This window comes from Phaenicophaeus curvirostris, chromosome 1 (genome assembly GCF_032191515.1).
Source record: "Phaenicophaeus curvirostris isolate KB17595 chromosome 1, BPBGC_Pcur_1.0, whole genome shotgun sequence".
Taxonomy (NCBI): Eukaryota; Metazoa; Chordata; class Aves; order Cuculiformes; family Cuculidae; genus Phaenicophaeus; species Phaenicophaeus curvirostris.
This window is the reverse complement of record NC_091392.1, coordinates 84,351,421-84,375,933: the sequence shown is the minus strand read 5'-3', so window position 1 is coordinate 84,375,933 and position 24,513 is coordinate 84,351,421. Positions and strand designations below refer to the sequence as shown.

General features: G+C 40.4%; 1 protein-coding gene across 1 annotated transcript in view; it reads right to left on the bottom strand.

Annotated features, from left to right (window-relative positions):
* The window catches only part of MAN1A2 (mannosidase alpha class 1A member 2), a 127,677-nt gene extending 103,265 nt beyond the window's left edge, over positions 1 to 24,412 (bottom strand). Inside the window, exon 1 of the mRNA XM_069866321.1 lies at positions 23,978 to 24,412. Coding sequence (XP_069722422.1) covers positions 23,978 to 24,285 — 308 coding nt within the window. The 5' untranslated portion in view covers positions 24,286 to 24,412. The remainder of the gene's footprint in view (positions 1 to 23,977) is intronic.
* Between the last annotated feature and the right edge of the window lie 101 nt (positions 24,413 to 24,513).

Here is a 24,513-nt window from a genome sequence, read left to right as displayed (position 1 = left end):
AGCAGAAATTACTTTCAGAAAGACGGTGAAACAAGTAATAGACATGAATTAAAAAAAAAAAAATCTTTGGGAGTTAGTTCCTAAAAATCCATTTTTTTGTGTTAACTACAAAAGTTGCTTTTCTCTCCAGTCTTGCAACATACACTATTTTATATCATCCACGTATATTACAACACCAACATGTTCTCCTTGTATATGGAGAATATACTTTCATGACAAGGGTGGTGAAGGAAAATTTCTTGAGTGGTTTCTTTTAGACAATGGTGACAGTAGAACTTATTTCCAGCAAGTGGTTATATTTCCAAATGACATGAGTACTGCTCCTCAAACACAAGCAATATGAGACAGTCCTTATTCAAGCCCACTTATCCCTTTCCATCCAGTTTCAGATTTTTTCCTCTCTTGCCTTAACACTTCCCCCGGACCTTTTCATGTTCTTATTTCCTGTCTTCCATTACTACTACTGGTACCAACCTAGGCTCCATCAGCTTTCCTTCCTTGATCTTCTATAAAAGCACGGCTGCCACTATGAACTCCAGTCCTCCTCGCTTTCATCATTCAGCTCCTTTAGACCACGCTACAGAGAGCAGAGAATTAACTCACTGACACATATACTCTCCTTTAGTCCTAAATACTCACTATTAAATTCCACGTAGACCTTCTCCAAACAAAACTTCTTTCCACTTCTGTGCAATAAGTGATGTCCCTAATTGACCTCTTCTGCAGCCAAATCTTAGACTAAGAATCTGGGCCTTCAGACACCTTCATTGCTGCTCTCACCTCTGTGATGGAAGCGCACAGATCCTGTTTCAAATCTGCTCCCTTCACCTTCATGCCCAAACTGTAACTGAACTTCTAATCTTCCTCCCACATCTTTTGTTCAGCAGTGGAAACCTCTCAGTTGCCCAGATTGCCAGTATCTGGGCATTCTTCCCACTTCCTAAAACTTTACTACACCTGAGTTTTTCTGCTTAGTTCCCATGTATTTCAAACGTAGTCTTTCTTAACCCACACTGTTAGAAGCCCTCAGAGCTTGATCTTGTTCTGTTGATCCAGAATTCTGTTAGGAAGACAATCCAATTAGCTATTTGTGTCCTTACATAGCTTTTCTACATTTTTTTTTTCCTGAACAAACTGTAATTCATTTTAAGTATTTTTCTAAGCAAAAGAGAAAGGCAACTTCTAGATGCTAGATATATTTAATTCAGATTTCTGTCCGCAGTGATCACTTCTGCTGCTAATTACTCCTGTATCTGTCTCTATCCAATTGTTCTCCTTTGTCTTGTAATTTAAGCAGGGCCTCTGGAAACAATGCTGGAATGAGGACAAGCAAAACACTTGGGGAATACGTTTAGAAAGAGTATCAAAAACACAGATTGAATGCACACATAGAACTTGCACAAGAGAGTTGAAGCCCATCCCTTATGCATGAAGAGCAAGCCCCCTGAAAAACTGAAAGTCAAAAAATTCCTTAGTATTGCTAGGCATCTTTTATAAGCTTTTGTAACATAGCCAGAATCTTCACAAATCATCATAAGGTAATACCTCCAATCAAATATTTCATTAATAAAGTGCACTAAGATAACACACCTCTTGTTTTCTTCCACAATGATAACAAAAAGCATACAACATATCTTCCAGTTAAGAACAGAACAGTACAAATTTCACTACCAAATGCAGAACATGTATAAATTTGGAAAGGAAAAAAAAACAACAAACAACAACCACGAAGACATGCAGGCAAGGGGTCATCCTTCAGGTATTCTTTGCTTCCCGTGTCAAAAATGTTAACATGAACAGAACTCATTTATCCTGAGAGTCTGTCAAATGCTGTGACCATTACAAACTGCATTTCTTCCTCACCTCTGTCTACAGCAGCCATGTAATCTCAAACATAAACTTGAAAAAGGAGGACAGTGCCAAGCTCAAGCCATTGTCTGTCTTGGAACCCGAAAGCATTGCCATAGCTGGCACAGTCAGGTTAAGTTCAGGTAACCAAGCTGGTAAAGGGTCTGGAGAACGAGTCTTATGAAGAGCGCCTGAGGGAACTGAAGCTGTTTAGTCTGGAGAAGAGGAGGCCAAAGGGAGACCTTATCACTGTCTACAACTGCCTGAAAGAAGGTTTTAGTAAGGGGAGTGCTGGTCTTTCCTCCCAAGTAACAAATGATAGGACAAGAGGATGAAAGGAAATGCCCTCAAGTTGCATGAGGGGAGGTTCAGATTGGATACTAGGAAAAACTTCTTTCAGTAAAGAGTGGTGAAACATTGGAACAGGCTGCCCAGGGGAGGGGTGGAGTCTCCAGCCCCGGAGGTGTTAAAAAAAACAAACGTGTAGACATGGCACTTCCAAGACACAGTTTACAGAATCACAGAATAACCAGGTTGGAAGAGACCCACCGGATCATCGAGTCCAACCGTTCCTATCAAACACTAAACCATATCCCGCAGCACCTCATCCACCCGTGCCTTAAACACCTCCAGGGAAGGTGAATCAACCACCTCCCTGGGCAGCCTCTGCCAGTGCCAAATGACCCTTTCTGTAAATAATTTTTTCCTAACGTCTAGCCTAAACCTCCCCTGGTGGAGCTTGAGGCCATTCCCTCTTGTCCTGTCCCCTGTCACTTGGGAGAAGAGGCAAGCACCCTCCTCTCTACAACGTCCTTTCAGGTAGTTGTAGAGAGCAATGAGGTCACCCCTCAGCCTCCTCTTCTCCAGCCTAAACAACCCCAGCTCTCTCAGCCGCTCCTCATAAGGCCTGTTCTCCAGCCCTTTCACCAGCTTCGTTGCTCTTCTCTGGACTCGCTCCAGAGCCTCAACATCCTTCTTGTGGTGAGGGGCCCAGAACTGAACACAGTATTCGAGGAGCGGTCTCACCAGTGCCGAGTACAGAGGGAGGATAACCTCCCTGGACCTGCTGGTCACACCGTTTCTAATACAAGCCAAGATGCCATTGGCCTTCTTGGCCACCTGGGCACACTGCTGGCTCATGTTCAGTCGGCTGTCAACCAACACCCCCAGGTCCCTCTCCTCCAGGCAGCTTTCTAGCCAGACTTCTCCTAGTCTGTAGTACTGCATAGGGTTGTTGTGCCCCAAGTGCAGGACCCGGCACTTGGCCTTATTAAACCTCATGCCATTGGACTCAGCCCAGCGGTCCAGCCTGTTCAGATCCCTTCGCAGAGCCTCCCTACCCTCCAGCAGATCGACACTTCCACCCAGCTTAGTGTCGTCCGTTTAGTAGGCACAGTGGCATTTGGCTGATGGTTGCACCTGATCATCTTGGAGGTCTTTTCCAACCTTAATGATTCTATGATTCTATTCTATGACTCTAGTGTAAAAAGGTACATGTTTTCTACAAAACACTAACAGTTGCATTCATATTAGTTGCCAGGCATTTGTCAGTGCTAAGAAGGGTTGCTAGAGACTGCATAAGCATTTTAAAGCTTACAAGAAATGCCTTAGTTTTGCTGTTACATTATCTGCTGAAACAGATTTTCAGAAGAATCAGATCAACTATTTCAGGAAAAAATATAATTTTTTTTTATGACTACAACAACAATGAATGCAACTCCCATTAGTAAGGAGCAAATAAATATATAAATTACAGAGCACTTGACATGTTTTCAAATACACATAAGCAACCTCATTCAGTTTTTAGTGTCTTAATGTAATTCAGGTACGAAAACACTTTGTTAGGAACAGCAAAAGATGCAGAAGTTCAACAATACAGAGCTGTAATGATTGAAAACTATCAAACATATCTCATTTTAAATCCTTTCTGCTTACACGATGTAAAAGGGAATACAATTAGTTTTGCCTTAAGGTACTAACATATAATCAAAAGTAGGCATTTTTTCAGATTTTTTTGCCAATTAAAGAAATTCCATTTAAAAGTTGCAGCTAATTACTTTATTGCAGCATATAAAGCTACTGCAGAACAAGGTCTTAAATCTGATTGTCAAAGCACTTACAATGCTAATATAGAGGAGATAAAACGATTTTGTTTTTCAGGAATAAATCCTTCTTCTAAAAAGGGATGGTGAAAACCCTAAATCTTACTAAAAATCTATGAAGTCTAGGATCTTTTCATGTTTTATCAAGAAACCTGAAAGAGAATAATACTGTGAGGTGCCCTGTGCAAAAGGATTTTAAATAGTTCTCTGTCTCCCAGAACCATGCGAAGCATCAGCTGTTCCTTTCCAATTAGTACCACAATGAGATAGGGGTTTGGGGTTTTTTTGAAGTAATAATGAAGGAAGAACTTTACAAGAAGTAGGAGTTAAAAATACATGCAAGACTATAGGAATAAGAAATCAGTACCAAAAGAACTGTGTAGGATAAATAGTTTGAAATAAGCAAGATGGTACAAATTAACATCTGGAAATGGAGACTTTACTTTGATGTGGGATTCCAACAGCACCAAAAACCAACAGAATAATTCTAACTCAAAATTAGAAAAGCCTACTAAAATTAATGTAAAATCATGGAATTCTCTACTATAAACCACTGAGGGTTGCTGGAAACACTGCTGCTGTACAAGTTTAGATGCATATATAGCAATCTATTTACTCTACTCACCACAGACAAGTCTAAGTATGGACAAATATCTTGCACACTGTATTATTTATTGATATATAAGACAGTTTGATTGTGGCAGAATAATAGATAGCTGCTCCTGTGATACTGAGAAAGCAATGAACTGGGTTCTCACAAAAAAGCAATGTGTCATCTCTGCTTCCTTTTAAAGGGAACATCTTTACTGAAAAGTTTATTTACATCTCACTGATGTTGATGACACAGACCAGATACTGAAGCACATGCATAAATAGAAATAAAAGGACCAGAGCACTCCCATTACACAGCACCAATCTCTTGCATATTATTTCATGTCTACTCTTCTGCTATTGCCAAAAATTAAGTTTCCAATAGGAAAGAAAATTACTAAAGAGACAAACCTAGCAACTTCCAGCATTCAGGAAGGAAGGTAAGAATGGTGCATTCTATGTTTGGCATACGTCACAACAGCTGCTACAGAGTTCAAGGCACTACTCTATCTTCCACATCACTCAAAGCTTCTCTCTCAGAGGTCATCATGCCACAATCTTTATTAAAAGCTCTTTACTCTATATGAAATTAAATATTCATAAACACTCATTTTTCAAAATGATAAAGCCAAATCTGTTTTAGTAGCAACATTTTTCCCAGGAAAATCACAGCCTTATCTAAGTTGACCATTATTAAATAGAATCCTAAAATTAGCCAGTTAGATGGCCGATTTTAGATTAAAAAATAGATTAAAACACCTGAAAAACAAGAAGATTACTGGTTTCAAACAAGAAGATTACTGGTTTCGGCTAAACCTTAATTCTCACCCTTTCAAACACGTCAAGAACCACATTAGTGCAGAGCATTTTCTACACTAAACATTTTAACATCCTTTGGAATGAAAAGTTTTGGTTTTTTCAAAAATAAAATTCTTATATAATTTTTTACCTATGAAAATTAATCACCAATTCCTTTTTGCACAACATCAACTGTTTCAGTACATGCTTTACAGAAGCCATCTTCAGCACTACAGTAATGACTTGCTACTCCTTCATTCTCTGTACTAGCTACATTGTGCCAAGACAGGAGGCTAGATTCAAAACCTTAGATCTGCACTGGAATGTTGTGACGACATGGGACAGAAACAAGAACAAAGCAACAACAAAGGAACTCTGATCATATATGTGCATTACACACAGCACCATCGCTCTCCCTTCTTTCCTGATCTTTACCCGCAGAATAACAAATCCCCCCTGTGATACTCCTAGAGAAATGAAAAAACTTCCTGGAGGCATGCAGAAAATCTTCAGGAGTGATTGAAAGGATCCAAATAGCCTCCAGAAACTGAACAAGTTTTACATTGGAGCCTTAGTCAGCTGAGAAATTCCTCTTCTTTCTGCATCCCCACAAGGTAAAGAACAGATACAGAAACAGCAATCTGCAAGAGACCATTTTAGCTAAAGAAAATCTGCATTTTACCCGTTTACTTTCACAATACACAGCTTGAAAACTTTATTCTAGCAGATATCACTTAGTGAAATCACTATGTAAAAATGTGACAGAGAAAGCTGCATTAATTCCTTGCAATGGGAAGTGCTAAATATAAACATATTAAATGCTTAATATACCAGGATAGCCTCACTCTCCACATGTGGTAGGATGGATGATGTCTCTGTGACATTCCGCATTAAAATTATAAGTTTGTTCTAAAATGGAAGAAAAAGAGGGGACATATTTGAAAAGAAAAAATAACACCAAAAAATGATACTAAATACGTGAGTCCACAAAGAACAACAGTAGAAAGAGAGGAACTCCTGGTCTATCCTTGTTTTGAATAAAAAGGCCAAGTAAATTATAAAAGAGACCAAGAAAACTTTTCAAACAACACAGTTAACAAGTAAACACTTCCATTAACCCACTTTTACATAATCAACTTGATTTTATTTTGTAAGAACAGAGCTTGAAAGTTTTATTTAGTGTGAAATAACAATAAGGAAAAGAGCTAAACATCAAATGTGTGCAGTAATATTTGACCTGAAGTAAACAAACCTGGGACACTAGAAAAGGAAAAATTGAGTGCCAAAAGACATTTGCTGTATAGAAGTGTGTTTGGGGGTAGGAGGATGTTTTTAAGGAAACTATATAGCAGCAATCACTAAAAACTATGACAATTAATAACCTAATGATTCAAAATGCTAAGATTAGAGCTTTACACCCATAAGAAACTCCATCTGAGCTAACACAGAGGATGACAGCCTCCTGCTATCAGTTACAATGTAGGTCAACCACAGAGGAAGAGAAAAATACCTTGACAAGGTTTCACACATATCAGCTTGCAGCAGAAAGAGACACTCTAGCTACCGTTTCACATTATACTGAAGCTGATTAATACCTGGCTACTGCCAAGTGAAAGATCCCACTCAACCTTGCACCAGCTCTGGCACTTGTCAGCAGCTGGTAAACTGACTGTAGGTCTTAACACAGTAGACAATCTGTGGGCTTGGTAGAGCTTTCCTGGGCATGTTTGTTCTGTGTTTTTTTGCATGAAGTCAGTTCCCTGAATTAGCTGACAGTGGAGTCAGATGACAGCCAAAGCTAACATGGGTATAGAAGCAGGAACAACCCTCCCTCTACAGACGGATGAGTCCAAACAGCCCTACCTTAACAGAGCCTGCCAGAGACAAATGCGTAAATAGTAGCCTTAAGGTGACTGGTATTAGATGAAATGAAAACCATAGAGGTCTGAGGTAGACTGCCAAAACCAACAGTGGTAAGGCAAAGATATCCTGGAAACTGCAGACAATTGGAGAAAAATCATGGTGAGATAAACAAACTGACTGGACAACCCACACATCTAGAGCAGAGATCACCAATGTAAGGACTGGTTATGCTTTGGGCAGTTCTTCTGACCAGCTCCAAGGAGAGCCATCTGCAGACCCAGCTTCCAGTCAAAGAGGAGATGACACCGCCTTCACTCTATGCCAAAGGTAGAGAAGTCCACTTGTGTGGACTGGTAGGAGAACATCCCTGGATGAGTAAGAGTTACCTACCACCTGCATGGGTCTCCTCTCCTGATCACCAGACAGATAGTACACAAGAACACAGCTTCTCTGGTGTTGCTGGAGTCAGTCAACAGTGGCTGGAAAACTAGTGGTTCTGTAGAAATAAGTCAATTAGGACATGAAGGATGCATCTATGTCCACACATGCTGTTGATTTATTAGGTTAAAGATTGCTTGTCTACGATTGCAGCATTAATAACATGATCAATACTGGTTTATAACAAAGAATATTATAATTTTATATTCCTTGTGTTGGTCACCATCTCTGTGAAAACCATTCTTTTAAGTTTCAAAGCTTTAGTTACCCTACAAAAGCAAGCTCCCTTACTCCTTACGTCAGTACTCAGGAGAACAGGCAACAAGCCAGCCAGCCTGTGGTGAGCTGAGCCAGCAGAAAAATCATGGATTATTTCAGGCCAAATCAGGTCTCCTAACTGGCTGACAGCCCAAACACTGCTGTTGGGGCAAAGATATAGGCAAGATTAAATGGTTGAGGACACGGCAGAACAGGATATAAGATTCAAATGTATAGACCTGCATGTTCAGGGATGTTAAATTAGAGCCAAGTTATAAGGAGCACATTTTCTGCACACAAACTCATATGGCCATTAACTGAAGTCATTCCCTCCCCTACCATCACCTCTACCCCCTCACTCAGCTACATGGCTTTCCCTCCTCTAGATTATCCCAATGATACTGCTTCCTCCATCAAGTAAGAGTCATTCCCTACCATCCTAAATTTTATTCATGCCTTTCTGAGCACCAGCTTCCAAAGAATGAAATTAATTGCTGCTCCTCACCAAAACGAAGGCCCTCTGCTAGCCCTGGCTCTATTTGCCCCTCCAGGTTCCTGTTCCTAATCAGCTATTTCCTTCCCTTTTACAACCCCATATACAGGAGAAACAGAATTATATTAACTCAATCAACATCCTCTCTCTGATGGCTGTGTTCAAAAGGGGTACCACAGTAAATATGTTCATTCTTTTGTTTAACACCATAAGCCTTCAGCTTGATCTCCCAACAGTGAACCACAAGATCCTCAACAACTGAAGAAAAACAGCCAGAGAACATTAGTCATTTAATGCAGCAGCCATGATATTTGTATGGTCTTAGTCTAAAAATTCTCAACTGTTCAAATATAAAATAAGTTGACAGCAAAAATACACATGAAGAGAGAAAGGCTGTTGCAAAGTTAAAGTAGCAAATAGAATATAATGTAGAAGCAGAGATGGCAAACTTTCACATAAGCAGATGGTACGAGACCTCTCTGCATGGGAAACCCTCTGGCAGGTCCTACATAGCTCTAAGGAAGTGACTACCCTCACACAGATGTTCTGTCAGCAAAAGCTGCTACATACCCATAATGCTATTTCACTCATCCAGCCAGAGTTGCTTTGCATATCCCAGAAGCAATAGTGCTTTAAATATCCTATTGGTAGTTCACACATACTGCTCAGATCTATCTTCCTCCTCCACCTATAACTGTTACCATTTAGATATATGGTAAATTGGTACCTGCATATTAATGCATTTAAAATAAGAATAGAAGTCAACAGGCACAGTGCTATAAGCCATGCACTAAGATGTTGTATGGCAAAGAGCTTCAAGAGGAAAAGGAGGGGGGGAAACCTTGGCATCTGCCATATGAGACTGATATGAGTTCTTCATTACAGGGAAACCGCATTATTAGGGGTGCGCAGCTTAGTCCAAAGACAGGTCTACAGTAATTTCTCTTGACTTGCTCCTCTCACCACCAAGAAACAGTTACATATAATCCTCTGGCTAATACAGCATCAGTGCCACTCAATTAGCCCTGCTGTTGCACATGAGTAGCATTTGATTTGTCTGAACAACACAGATCAGCTCCTGGTACCACAGGACCACACCAGTCACCAGCGCTCCCTTGTCTCTATGTGGCAGCAGTTTAAAATACAGTCCTGCTTCATAGGAACTGGAAGAATTATGGGGTAACAACAGGGAGAAAAAAATTAATGTGAACTCAGTCTCAGCATATCAATAGCTTCCAGAAGGTATTTTGTGACATGTCACGAGACATGTCTCAGACAGGACAGGAGCTGCAGACAATGTTAAGCACTTTCCTTTCTTTCTGTCCTTAGCACTGTCCTTACTTTCAAGGGCAAAAAACAAGTATATATAGCGCTTACACTGTGATTCGAAAGGATTTCATGTATGAGGACGCAGACTGCAGTGTGGATATACTTTTAACAGTAATCTTGAATTAATTAAAATAGAAATAACCTATATTCTATATTCTTCTCCGATGCAGCATGGCTTGGAATGGTTAGAAGGAAAGAAGAGCAAAGCTTTATACCTCTCTAACTGACAAATAAGCCAGAACAGTAACTAAAGACAGAGCAACAAAATACCTGGAAATAATGATGTACGGTCTAATGCGCGCTGTTCTACAGAGGAAAACTGTATCTCTTTACTCCCAAAGTTCTTTAATCTTGTCAATAAGGCAGAGGATGAAAGACAACTGTGTGGCAAATTATTTAGCCTTCCAGCCGCTTTTAGTAAGTTTCCACATTAAAATAATCCACCCTGCTAATAAACTATACAATTTTGATTCAAGAGACAGATAATTGGGTGTTTTTCTCCTTTTTGTTGGGATTTTTCTCCTTTTTAAAAAGACCAGAAAAGCAACACAGGATCAGTAAGTCCCCACCTAAAAAATACAACAGTGCAAGGCTCACACTACTCAGTACGTGAATATGTAAAGAAGGATTTTGCACACCAGAAGAGAATACAGGCCCCATCACAGAATCACAAAGTTTGAGGTACCTCTGCAAGTCATCTGGTCTGACTCCCCCGCTCAAGTAGGGTCCCCTAAAGCCAGCTGCCTGGGACCACAGAATCACAGAATGGTTTGGGTTGGAAGGCCGCCTTAAAGGTCACCCAGTTCCAATCCCTCTGCCATGGGCAGAGATGCTTTTCATTGGACCAGGTTGCTCAAAGCCCCATCCAGCTTGGCCTTGAACACCTCCAGGGACGGGGCAGCCACAACTTCTCTGGGCAACCAGTTCCAGAGCTTCACCACCCTCACAGGAAAACATTTTTGCCCAAGATCTAATCTAAATGTCCCCTCTTTCAACTTAAAACTGTTACCCTTCATCCTATCCCTGCACCCCCTGTTACAGGGCCCCTCCCCAGCTTTCCTGTAAGTACTGGAAGGCTGCTAAAAGGTCTCCCCAGAGCCTTCTCTTCTCCAAGCTGAACAGCCCCAACCCTCTCAGCCTGTCCTCAAATGGGAGGTGCATTTGGATCGTCTTTGTGGCCCTGCTCCAGACTTGCTCTAACAGTTCCATGACCATGTCCAGATGGCTTCTGAATATCTTCAAGGATGTAAATATCAACAACAAATCAGACAGTGGAGTTTCCTCATATATAAGCAAACTGCAGAGAATATGAGTGGTAGATTTACTCTGAAAATGACACCTTCACAATTGCAGTGTCTTCCCAACTTGAGTACACAATCGTTGCTGACAACCAAGTAGGTTAGTAAAATCCAGCGCACAGTCTAAGGAATGACTGATCCATAAACAATGTAAAGATGTTCGTATCATAATGGTAAATGCAACAGAATGCAAAACAATATAAGAGGAAACTGTGACGTGTAAACTACTCTTAGACATTACAATTAAGTCAGCTAAAGATGACTTGGCATTCTTCGGGAAGTCCTAAGCAGATCTTTGTTCATATTCATCTGCAACAAAAATATTGTCAGGATCTAAGACGGGAAACAAAACACAGCAAATGAACAATGTTTCAGTAGTACATACACCTATAATCATTACAGCAGTACATCTTGCATATACAACTGGAACAATGATGGATGTTTTCCATAAAATTAACAGATTAAACTAAAGCAATTAAATGTTGCTTAACACCCATCAGTGCAATTTTGAGTATCAGTGAAATACTTTCATATTAAAATGTTTTACAGACTGCATATACAGGGTTCTAGATGTATGCAAAAACAGACAAGTTCAACACAAACTACTCGACATGACCAATACAGAAAACAGGAGTACTGCAGCCAAGAACATGCATCTAAAACAACAGAAGTGCTGGGGATACAAAGTGTCACAGCAATTAGATCACTGAATTGTCTTCACTATTGCAATTGCTCCCGATTTTTCAGATAGCTTTATAAACAATATATAGTACACGCTGTTATCTTCCTCTGTCAATTCTGCGTAATACAATCATATATACATTCAGCAGATAAAGTTAAATTGCCTCCTCCTACCCTCCTCAAAAATACACAAGCAACTTTCTAAACTCCCAACAACAAAATACAGTTCATGGACCATTGCAGTCATATGTTTGATTCCTCCAAGATTAAATTAAAATCCATTTAATGATTATGGTGACTTCCTTGCCTCTTATTTCCCTAACAAATACACTATCAGTAATATAACAGTACATAGTTAAGAAAGGGAGGACTCAAACACTGTAACATAGTTGATTGGACTATTGAAAGCCCTGGAACTAGAGAACAACACACAACTCTTTACTGACTGTAAGCAACAAAGCCACGATTATATTGAGAATTTCAGACTCAATAGTTTCAAACGTACTGGTTCAGAGTAAACAAGCATGCAGTCCCAAGATCACTAAACCAAGTGACTCAACTCTTTATGACCCAAAGTCCACAATGAGCTCAGTCTTAGCTCCACTAGAACCAGTTACATTATGAGAAAACACTCCCAGGGCTGTAAGCCACTAAAGGTGAAGCTGCTGAGATGCTAACTTAATTCAAGAGAAAAACATCGATTCAAAAAGGCATAAAATCTGAGAAAAAAAGAGGAGTTGGAATATGTTGACTCAGCAAGATCAAGAATCAGCCCACACCATGAATCAAAGGAGGCTGATACTTTCTTACCTTATACCTACCAGGCCAGCAGGAAATCACTGAGCTGATAAGCACCTTAAGCCTCAGTAAACAGCCTAACTGGCTAGGCTCTCAGCACAAGCTTGAAGAACCTCTGTGTATACTAGAAGAAGCTGAATGTGTACCCACAGCAATTTTACAGACAGAAACTGTTTCTGAAGATCAGTGCTGTAGCAAAAGGTCATATCCTTGTGTGCACTGTTGTACATGGAAGCTAATATTAGTTAGAAGGTCCTTCCAGCTTTAAAGTAAAGATGCTGCAAAATCAAGCACTTACCAGGAAATGTAAGCTTAATTCCCTCCCCTATAAATACTGTCACCTTCATTCACTATCATTCTGGATTCCAGAAAGAAGAGATGGGAGAAAAAATAAAGAACCCAAAACACGATTTTTAAGATGGCTGTCAAATCTTAACGCAGCTTCCCTTCTCAAGGATTTCTTACATTTCACGGAGACCTTTATTTACTCTTGCTTCTCAGAGGTTAATGCTCAGTCATTCTTAATGCTTTAAAAGATGAGTCACTTGTCACCACAAAATGTTTCAAGACAACACCTAGCCTTTGTGGGAGAAAGGTTGGGGCAAAGACAAACTGTGATCTTAAAACCAGCACAGCATAAAGGAACATCAGAAAAACTTCTGCGTTACACTTCCATCCAACCCCTCCTGTCCTTCTCTTCCTTCCCAGCTTTCCCCTCCACACAGCAGAGAAGATGGTGATGCTGTTTTAGATATCTCTGACTCCACAAGCACTGGATAGCACTTGCCACTTTCACAGCCCTGTTTTACTTCAACTCTTGAGCACTGAACCAAAAACAATAGGGTCAAATTGCTAAAAATAAGTAATCAATTCTATTAAAGGGAGAGAGAGAGTAGAAACTGAAAATAAAACACAAACCCAAAAACCGCCTGCCACAAATGTTTTTGAACAGTTTGATGTAAATATAACGCTTGCTAAGTCTCAAAAGGCATTCTATTTTAAGCATTATTGAATCCACCTGAAAGCTAGTGAGGCAAGGTTATAGCTGATGCAGTTTAAAGCAATTTTCCAAGGCAGCTTAGAAGAGCTCTACTTGCAGTCTGCACAGGTTCCAGAATTTTTTCTTATTAACAGAAGTAGATAGAAAAACAAATTTGTTCAGTATCAAATTCAAGGAATGTTTTAAATTTTTATGCTTCCACATATTTTCTAATTATTAGAATACTAAACAATATTACATAGTTGGCTTTTTTCTAAAAATTCCATACTATGAACCCATGAAGGTTCAAATTAAACTTGCAAGAGAACCAAAGAACACTCAAAAATTATACACATCACTTTGAAGTTTGGAGTCATTGTTGATTTATTTATTTTTTACTGTACAAAAAGACTATCCATACATTATTTCCATGGGGTTTTCCCCTTCTAAACAGAACAGGCGCTTCAAATTTTCCCAGGACAACCACCAGTGAACTCTAGAGTACAAAGTATTTTAAATTAAGTTAAATACCTTAATGGACTAAATTGCAGTACTGAGCTGGGGACTGATCAGGTGACTTGCGTCAGTATCTGAACCTCCCTGACCAAGTAAAGACGGCATTTTCTTTGCAACACTTTACGTTTCTCCTGCAAGTGCTCCTGCAGGTTACATTACCACTCAAAACGTCACATATTTCATTGACCATAATGATTCAGGCACCTTGCCAAATTGACATGAATATGTCAAGTCCCATTTTTCTTTGTAATAGCAGCAGACTGGATGATCTAGTCCCACTGCAGTGTGACAGCCAGATGCTATTCTGAAAAAATTACGTCTGAAAAAGGGAGAGGGGGTGTCAAGCAAACAACTGTGCATAACTGCAATGGCATATGCATCTGAATAAAACTAGTGCTCGAGTGATTTATAGAAACCAAAACAAACATATCAAGACTACACGTGTATAAAAACCACAGCAAACCAAGGACCTGGGGTTCACGTGTAGTGTTAGTAACACAATCTCATAAGATTCTGTTGTTTCACAAACACACACAAGAACAAGGTCACCATTACGCATTTGACTTTGAGTCAATAAACTCTTCCCTCTTTACTCAAATGCTGCAACACCAGTAGAGTACCAGGTAAAAGCCAGTCAGAAAGATTCCTGGTTCTCTCCCATCAGTGGTTTGTTGCTGTTTTTATTGACATCAAGTAATACCAAGAATGATGGGGTGATGAGAGGATATTTGGGTTTGGGTAGTTTTTTTTGGTGGGGGTTGGTGTTTTGTTTGCGTTTTTTCTGAAGAGCTACCTTTGGTTACCAATAAAACTTTGAGTCACTCCCAATCACTCTGTTCACAAACATAACTACAAGCAAAAGCTGAACCAAGTTCACAAGGGAAGTTCTCCACAAAAATTTCCAGTACACTATCACTCACCTCAGTAACCACTGTTTCAGAAGTTTCACGTGCAAGTATTGAAATGACAGCAGTGACAACCAATTATCTATAAACTACTCAGTGAAGTGGGTATCCCATATACAGATACCGAAGTATCCTTCCATAGGTGTCAGACTCTCAATATATTGAGAAAGTTCCCAGACATGATATCAAACCAAAAAAATCTCTCAGTTATCAGGGTGGCAGTTATTGCAGCACCATTAAATTCCCCTTCCATCATCTGGAATGTGAATTCCATATCATATCACATTCATTTCAAATCGAAATAGGCATAAGATTCATACTCTACCAACTTTTCACTGTACTTATCTGGACCAACGTAAAGTGTACAATTATTAGATCCAACTAAACTGTTTTGAAGCACCTAGATCAGTATTTCTAACAGTTGAGAGTAAGAACTGCCAGTTAAAGTAACATGCAAGATATATGGATAAAACTGAAGTTAAATATTTAATTCTTAGCACTACTTCTCATTTGTTTTAACTTTTCCTATTTACACCAAAAAAAAGCTGTTTGTGAGACCCATTAATATTTTAATTGCTATGGAATCCAGTGTTTCTAGAAAGAATTATTCACAAAACTAGAAATATTAATTCCTTGAACACCCCTTATAGCATCAGAACTCCATGATGCAGAGAAGCCCACTTATCCCTCCGCGGTATTTTCTTCTCTGGAACACTGTACATTGCAACTCAGAATTCAATGCATGTGTTACTTAATAATGTGGAGAACACTTTCCACTCAAACATAAGCCAATGACAGCAGAACAGATGCCTTTAGGAAACCAAGGATGTGTGATTACAGCACTGGGAAAACAGACACATGCTTGCATCATCTGCAGTTATTAAGTTTAGAATTAAACAGTCTTCAGTGTTTCCAAGATAAACCTGATTAAGAGATTTAAAAGGTCACTAGAAACATGATTCTTAGTCAAATTAGTTCACACGATCATTTTTTCAGGACTGAATTTTCTCTTTTGTTGGAACGAAAAGAAGGCGCGGGGGGTGCGGGGCAAAATATTGTGTCTTATCCAGGAAAACAACTCCTCCAAGAAGCATCTTTCCCACTACTTTTGCCATCTCAAACAAGACCAGAGAGCAGCAGCGATTTTTTTAAGTCTTGTTTTTAAAGCACAGAGGAAATTTTATTTCATTAAAGTAATGAAAACAAGTGGGAAATTTACGGTCCAGAAAGTCAACTCTAGAGGCAGGATATTCAGAGCAAGAACATGGCAGATGTGATCTTCCCCTTCCCACTGAAGGATTTAAGGGATACACTGCTCCCACAGATGAGATGTTTTCCTTACCCTTTGTGAGCACATTGAGTTTGATCCAATAAAAGGCAAAACGGATTAGTTTGATTTACCACTGACGGTCATCTGCTCTTAAGTGGCCTGACTGTACACTCCAGCATTTAAAACATGTCAGCAAGTCCTGGAGAAGAATGGTAACAAATCACTGAGAGGGAGAAACTACTGATGCAGTTTGCCTGGGCAAATTGCAAATACATTGCTGGCCTACAAACAGTGCTAAACCACAGCCAAGATGAATGACATCTTGAAAAGCTCTTTCAAGTTGCTACCAGAACACAGGAAATGTGAAAATTAACATTTCTGCATGCTAGTGTTAATAGACACAACATAATCTCATTTAAGAGCTCTTAAATCTTTATACAGCACAAAAATACTTCCATTTAATGCCATCCCTTAAAGCTGTAATTTTGCCCGTGCCATACTGATCAGATTACATAATGTTAAGCCAAATAAAAACCTCAAACTTGCTCTCAAACAGAATCATGCAAAACAGCAACCCACCCACTGCAAGCCTCAACGGCAGCATTACAGCAGAGGTGAGGGCGCACTTACAAAATCCTCTGGTGGCTTAAGAGGTGGCCAACAAGTAAGAAAGCACATAAAACATTAATGAAAATAATACCGAATACCTAATGCAATGTCATCAAGTTCACGGGTTTGCACCATAAGAACATTTTAAAAAAAATAAGGCAACAGGATAGAATCATAAATATGATTCAAGATTTGGGCAAATAAATCCTGTGAGGAGATAAAGCCTGTAAGGAGCAGAACTAACATAGCCCATATTTAGTATATCAATGGACTTTGGCTTTCTGCCCCAATGTTTCCCACCCTCTCCATAACACACCCCATTGCTACTGGCATCCCATAAAATCATTCTTCCCTGCCACAGCATTAATTTCCAACTATCCTTCTGTGAAGCACAGAGGACACTGCTATGGCTGGTTCAGTGTTACACCTGCACAGACCAACTAGCAGCTGACCAAGTATCACAAATTACTCTTGGGCACATAGCTGTGATGCCTCCTTCAGCACTGTCCCTAATTAAGGTCTTTCTCCTTCACCTAGCAGTCAGATAAGATACAAACCCATACTTATTTGGACAGATCAAACTTTGCTGCTGATAGATACAGGGGAGAAAGAGAGATGTGAAAACAGAACAAGGTCAGTGAGTGCTACAGGTAAGCATACAGCACAGACACGTAAACCTTATTTGTTTAAGAGGCAAAGCTAAAGATACTTTTAAAAAAAAGCAGTTTCCAGCTTAGCAAAGATGGTTAATAAGTAAATTTTAACATATCTTATCAATTATTTTATTTTTTGTTTTAGAAACACATCATTGTACCTGGCTGATACTCAAAAAACAAGAATGGAAGTTACCAGGAAAAATTCTCACCTATTTTTTTTAATCTTCAGATACTAAATAATACAAGTAATACAGGACCAACAGGTCTTTATCTGTACAGGACACTAGATCAGACAACAATATAAAGACAAAAGTAATCAAAAGCCTAAAAGTTTTATAAACAAATATAAACTACAAGAATTTAGTAGTTCTCAAAGCTTTTACCAGTATTGCCACCTTCCATGAATAAGCATATTCACTTTCAGTACAGTAAGATAATAAAGTAAAACCTATTTTTTGATTTTGAAGACAAATAGCAGAAGTCCTATTGATCAAATAAGAGGTAAATAACTACACTATAAATGCAGGAACTTTGGAAAAGTTACAATCATACAGGACATTTAGAGCCCTCAGACTTTTTATTTCAATGTTTAGGCAGCAGGGTACTTATTCTTCCCTTCTTGGCTTTACTGCCTCATTGGCCTATTGAAAGCTCCTCTCCCCACAAACTGTTAACTTGCAACAGAACTCTGAAGTTTAGTAATAAGCTGATTCTCTAGTTACTGAATTAAGACAGATGATAGCACTTACTTGAAACTGCAACTGGAAAAGAAGGGAAAAGAATATATCACAAAAGCTATATCCAAACACACGCCCTCAAGTTCCAACTTTGTTAGCCTGAGTTTAACCACTTTGTTCTGCTGTGACAGACAGCCGCCTAGCCATCACACCAGACTTTTCTCAACACCGAGCGCTGCAATAAGGAACGTGGAGGGCAGTGGAATAAAAGCACTGACCATGTTTTGGACTTTATAGGCTTCTTTGGGAAGGACGTAAAAAGAGAAGAAAAGGCATTACAAAAGTTTTCCTCTTTGCTCATCTTCAGTCTCAGTTCAACTGTTACAAAAACATGTACACATACAACACATGATGTCACCAAACTTGTAATTAGTTTTACATACATTTGTTGTAATGAAGCAAACCCCCATATCTCTGAACTAGCTGAGTAGGATTGAGGTGCTTGTATTTACTACAGGAAACCTAGAGGATCAGGAGACAGGAGAACTCTCATCCTGCAATATGCCCACAACAAGCTATGCTGCTTACTATTGCCTACACTGCTACCATCATCAAGCAACCCACATTTATGCTGAAGTTCTTTTGAGATTTTAATCTACAAAATTCCAAATGAACTAAAATGCTACTGCCTCCCACCCACTAGCTGGCCCACATCCAGCCAGCAGACTTTCTGCAGTTTTCCCACGCCTGATGGTTTTCTAGCATGGAGACAACGTGTAGATCATGCAGAAAGCCAACAAGTTAAAACTTTTTTTTTAAAAAATGGAAAGGATAAAAACTAGAGAACACCAGCTTTCGACTCCTGTCTTTCATAACACAGGAAATACTTTGACAAACTAGAGTAGAGCAAGATAACTTGAAGAAAGCAGCACTCTCCGTATCATGTAGGCTGTTCAGCAGATGGGGGGAAGGAGGGAGGACATCTAGACAGATGGTCTAGAATTTGCATTTTGTAATTCAAAGATGAAAGCATTTCTCTGCCTACAACACAATGCACTAATTCCAGCAGAACCTTAGAAATAATGGAAGAGGGTACCTCTCTAACAGTCCAGTACAGCTTCAGGAGAAACTCAAATTGAGTTTAAGAGTATAATGTGGGGGCTCCAGAAGAAGTCAAGAAAAATCAAACTCGTAAATCTTCAAGTACCAGCATCATTTGTCAGAATGGAGTCCAGAATAGAGAATGGCACATGGCTACTAAAAACTCCAACTGAGAAGTCTCCAGATAAAAAAAATGCAGTAGCTTCAACAGTTGAAGACTAACACCAGAAAGTTCTGACATCTCTGCCCTAGACAAATGCTTCCGACCCCTGACTTGGAACATGTTCCTGCCCTCTTCAGCTCCATAGGTGTCACCGTGAGGACCTGCATGTCTCATGCATTGCACCCTAAAAAAACCTTGCTTCTAGAGCAAGCACCTCACGTTAAACTCAGTGCCACACTTCAGAGAGACTGCAGAGTCTACTCTGAAGACAGGCGCAATTTCACAGAATGAAAATTTGAACAGAGTAGAAGTTGGGGCCCAGACACTACAGAGGCTCCTGATTTTTAAACAAAAAATCAGGTTCTCTGAATCACAATAGCAAATACTCTTAACTACACTAATGAGCTAGGCCTTAAGCAAAAGTGGGAAAGGAAAAGCAGAGTTTTATGCACTGTTATACTTGATGGCATGGCAGAGGATGACAGGAGACACTTATCCCACTGAGTAACACAGGTTAAATTATCTCCTTTGCCTGCTTTGACTACAGCTAATTAAGCCATCTAGACTCAAGTTTATTTAGCCTTTCATGTTTCTGAAAAAGAAAAAAAAAAAGCAGGACCTAAAAGAAATTAAGACTGAAAGCTCTTCAGAATTCTTAGCTGCTGTCCTAAGAACAGAGACAGCAGCTGCCACTGCTGTAGAGACACCCATATATTGAACAACATAAGAAAGAGCACTTTTAGACTATCGTCATACAGCTGCTGATCCACAACTGGTCACATCAGACTGCTGAGCTTCTATCTTCATATAAGACAGTAGTCAATACTTCGCAGAAACAAAGTCAAAGGCACAATTTACACTGACCTATGCTGACTCACACATAGAGGCCAAGGCAGTTGAGGTGCTCGGTTGTATTAGCAGTACCTGTTACCAGCCTGATGACATGAGGGTTGGTGGATTTTTTTTAAGCATAGGCAGGAATTATGACTTGAAGCAACGCACAGGAATTTAAGCGCTAAAGATACTGCTTTGCAAATTCTGAAGGACTGAAATGTCGGCACAATAGTAGCCCAAGTGCTGTTACAAGGTGGCTTTGCAGTTTTGAGCTCATAAAATTACATTATTAATTGCCTCCAAGATTAGTAGACTTTTACCACAGAAACAATCTTAACTTTTGTCAAGTAATATAAAGAGCAGCTAGCTTGACCCACCATTGAAGGAACAGGTCTGCTCAATTTTCATATTAGAGATAATCTTCTTTTTAAAAAAATCCAATAAAGCCAGGAGATTATAGGGCATCTGCATTCTCACTCATTTACATTAGATGCCAAGAAACCATAAGAATGTTTTGGTTTGGTTCCGAAGCTATCTTTCAGATCTGGCTCTGAAGAACAAGGTTCCCAAGATAGCTGGAAAGTAACTGGGCAGTGAGAAACATCTTAAAGTGTTTCTACTTGACAAGGGAGATGCAGAAGTTTGGGAGAAGTGACAAGTTACCTAAAACCACATAAAAAAATGAATGATGCACAAATTTGTTTGGCAAGATGCATCTTCAAAACTGTGCTGCTCTCATCCCAAAGTCTCAGCAATATCCTATTTGAGATGGAGATCTATTAGTCTTTGGGAAATGAAATCCATTTCTTACAAAACATGTGCAAGTACATATAACCACAAGGCCTGCACTGGTCCTTTCCACACTCTTTCCTCCCAGGCACAAAATTCTGCAGTACACCCTTGCAACATTACTAACCCACTCCCCATGCATTATTCTGCAAGTGCACATGAAGAGCTTACTTGTGAAATGAACACCCAAAAATGAGTATCAACTGTTAGTACATCCAACACGTAAGCCTTGCTGCGTGATAACCAGCTCAACCATTGCTGTATTTTGCTAGAGCACAGAAACATGAATATCCTCCAATAGCCTACAAAGCTCAAAACTTAAGGAAACAAGCATTGAATTATTATGGCCTTCATACCAAAGGAGCAGCATAATAATGCTATGAGCTCTTTATCACTTGATAGATGTCAATACCAGCATTCACGTAAGTAACACTTTCCCTCGGTCACTAAATCAACACATCTGTCACTTACTTATCAAGTGTACACTCCATATGAATGGCCTTTGATGAAATTTCTTCTGAAGTGCCACAATTCTTGGAAATACAGCTTGTCAATCCATCATCACATTTCACATCCTAGACCACATCCTCCTTTTTATTATCAGTAGGTTAATTTCTCTTGATCTTTTCTACCATAACTCCTCGGTACCATCCGAATAACAGTAGCTGACACTTGATTTTGCTCCTCAATAGTAAGCTGAAGAAGGTTTTCCATCTCAAACTGTGATAACAAATAATCTAGGATTCACTACTGATGATCCTGTATTTTCTCAAAATACTGTCTGTCAATGTCCCTGCAACCCAGGAGCAGAACTCAGCAACAAAAATGGCAACAGGTGTTTTCTTTTAAGGAAAACAAGTCACCACATCAGCTCCAAGCTAGCAAATAGCCTCTTGATAAGACTATATGGTTATAAGCCAAAAAAGTTGCTCCAAAAATAAAGCACGTAACCTTGCTTCACAACGCATATGGTGGCATTCAAATAAGTGTCTGACAAGCAAGTTAAGCAGGCAGGCTGTTTTAGTAATTAAGACATGCTTGGAGAAATCCCATGGTTTGCACAACTAAAACAATAGGAACATCTATTCTTGCTCAAATAACAACTCAAAAGGCAGTCATAAAAAACTACAGGGACATTTTCAGGTGAGGGAGTGGATAAGAGGTACACACTTTCACAGCTTGTGGAGGAACCATAGAAGAGTTAACTGATGACAGGATACCCTCTCTTTTAAGAACAAATCCCAAACAAGAAAATGCATTTAGCTCTGACAGTTGTAAGTTATTGCTTACCTCCACATGACAGACAAAAATAGTACCACTTCATAGAATCATAGCATAACCAGGTTGGAAGAGACCCACTGGATCATCGAGTCCAACCATTCCTATCAAACACTAAACCATGCCCCTCAGCACCTCGTCCACCCATGCCTTAAACACCTCCAGGGAAGGTGACTCAACCACCTCCCTGGGCAGCCTGTTCCAGTGCCCAATGACCCTTTCTGTGAAGAATTTTTTCCTAAAGATGTAGCCTCATTAATTATACTTACAGAGGAAACCCAAAGCCAATCTACATCAGTAGGTTATGCAAGAGCATCACTCCAGAACCGTCACTATCGACAAATTCCTTTTTTCCACAGCCCACCTACTAGACAACACAAGGTACCACAGCCATAGCTGGAGTTATGAGAATTTCTGAACTCTTCTTTTAGTTTCACCTGCCTTCTGTTTTAGAACCCAATTTTGACTGCATGTACAGTGACTGGGGAAGCTAAGAAAGAAGATCACATCAGAAAAAGAGACAGCAAAAGATAACTTCAAAGGCCTATTAGACAGTGTCTACACCTATGTTTTGCGCAACATTTAACCACATCAGCAATTAACATCATAAACAAAAGAAGTCCCTGTTAAATATTAAGCATCCATGCCCTTTCAGTTAGGGAGAAAGAGCTCATGGTAACTGCCCCAAGACATTCAACAGTAAAGATACCTTAAGGAAAAATGCCATAGTACTCATAAATCATAAGAGATTAAAAGAGTCAATCTTACCCTCTCTCCTTTTAATCTGGCACAATTAACCTTTAAATAATTCTTACATCATGTCAACAGGATATCTTTTTAACTGTTCTCAAAGAAACATTATCATCAGAAATAATCTTTCTTTAAATTTCACTGTATTGCTAACTTGAGTATGGAAAGCAGAGATTTTACCACCCATCATCACCACATTTTACACATCTTTGACGGCCAGTTTCTCTGTGACCCAGGCATTAGGGTAGGAGTTAAGCGATTAAAGTATGTTAGAAGCATACACGCTGTATAACCCTCATTTAAGTTTTTAAGAGTTAACTTCACCTGACCCAGCCTTGAACACGTAGAGGCTTGCACCGAACAAAGCTCTAGGTGGCCCCAAAAAGCTAACAGCGTGACTTGTCCTAGTTACTCTTAACTACTATTTTATCTCCAATTTCTTTACACCGGCAAACACAATTAAGGAAACGCAGCCACCAGCATCTCCGATTATCTAGAATAACACTAGGAGAAGGGTTTTTAAGGGCCACAAAAGGCAATTGTGCCATCCACACTACTTCTGTGTCCTGCACGTCGTACGCTGACAGCCTCTGGGTCGCAGCATGAAGTCTTTGTCAGATCAAAGTTCTCGCTACACTATTCATCAACAAGCAGCTGTTTTAGGCAAGCACATAAAAGCTATAGAAAAGATGCAGTAGCTTCTCAGTCACACATACTGTCCCCACGAATGCCATAACTTAACTCCCTTCTTCCCACGGCTGATGCAGGGAATTAGCCAGGGTGAGAAGATAAAACAAGCCACAGAAGAGCTCCTATTCATCCTCCCAGCTCCTCGCTAACCAGAAGGCTAAGAAAGAAGGCAGCGTGGCAGCTGGAGGGCACGAGGTGAGCGCTCAGAAGTTGGGGAAGAGGTGAGGATGCCGGAGAAAGGAGCCCGTCCCGCTCCCACCTACCTGTGCCGGTGCTCGTCGTGCCCCTGCCCGTGGATGAGGAAGCCGCCGAGGTCCTTGCCGCCTCTGCTGGTGTCCACGTGGGGAATGAGCACATCCTCCAAACCCAGGTCGAAGCGCTTGTGCTTCGAGGAGTCGGGGAGGAAGAAGAACGCCCCGAAGCACAGGGTGATGAAGGCACTCAGAATAAGGAGCAGGATAAATTTCTCGGAGAGTCTCAAGGTAGCCCTGTGGTGCGGGAAGGCGGAGCCCCCCAGGTTCAGCGGGGGCAGCCTCCGCCCGGAGAGCGGCAGCAGGGCCGGGGCGGTCATCCCGCCGCTCTACACACCGCGGCCCCGCGGGGCACGGCTCAGCCCCGGCGGGGGGCGGTCCTGCCCCGGCTCGGCACCGCCGCGGGACCGGGGGGCGGCTGCAGCATCCTCCCCGCGGGCACCGAGCCTGGAGGCAGCGCGGGGCGGGGGAAGAGGAGAGGGAGGAGAAGGGGGGCAGAGCAGGGCAGGGGGAGGAGGAGGAGGAGGGATAGGAGGGGAGGAAGGAGG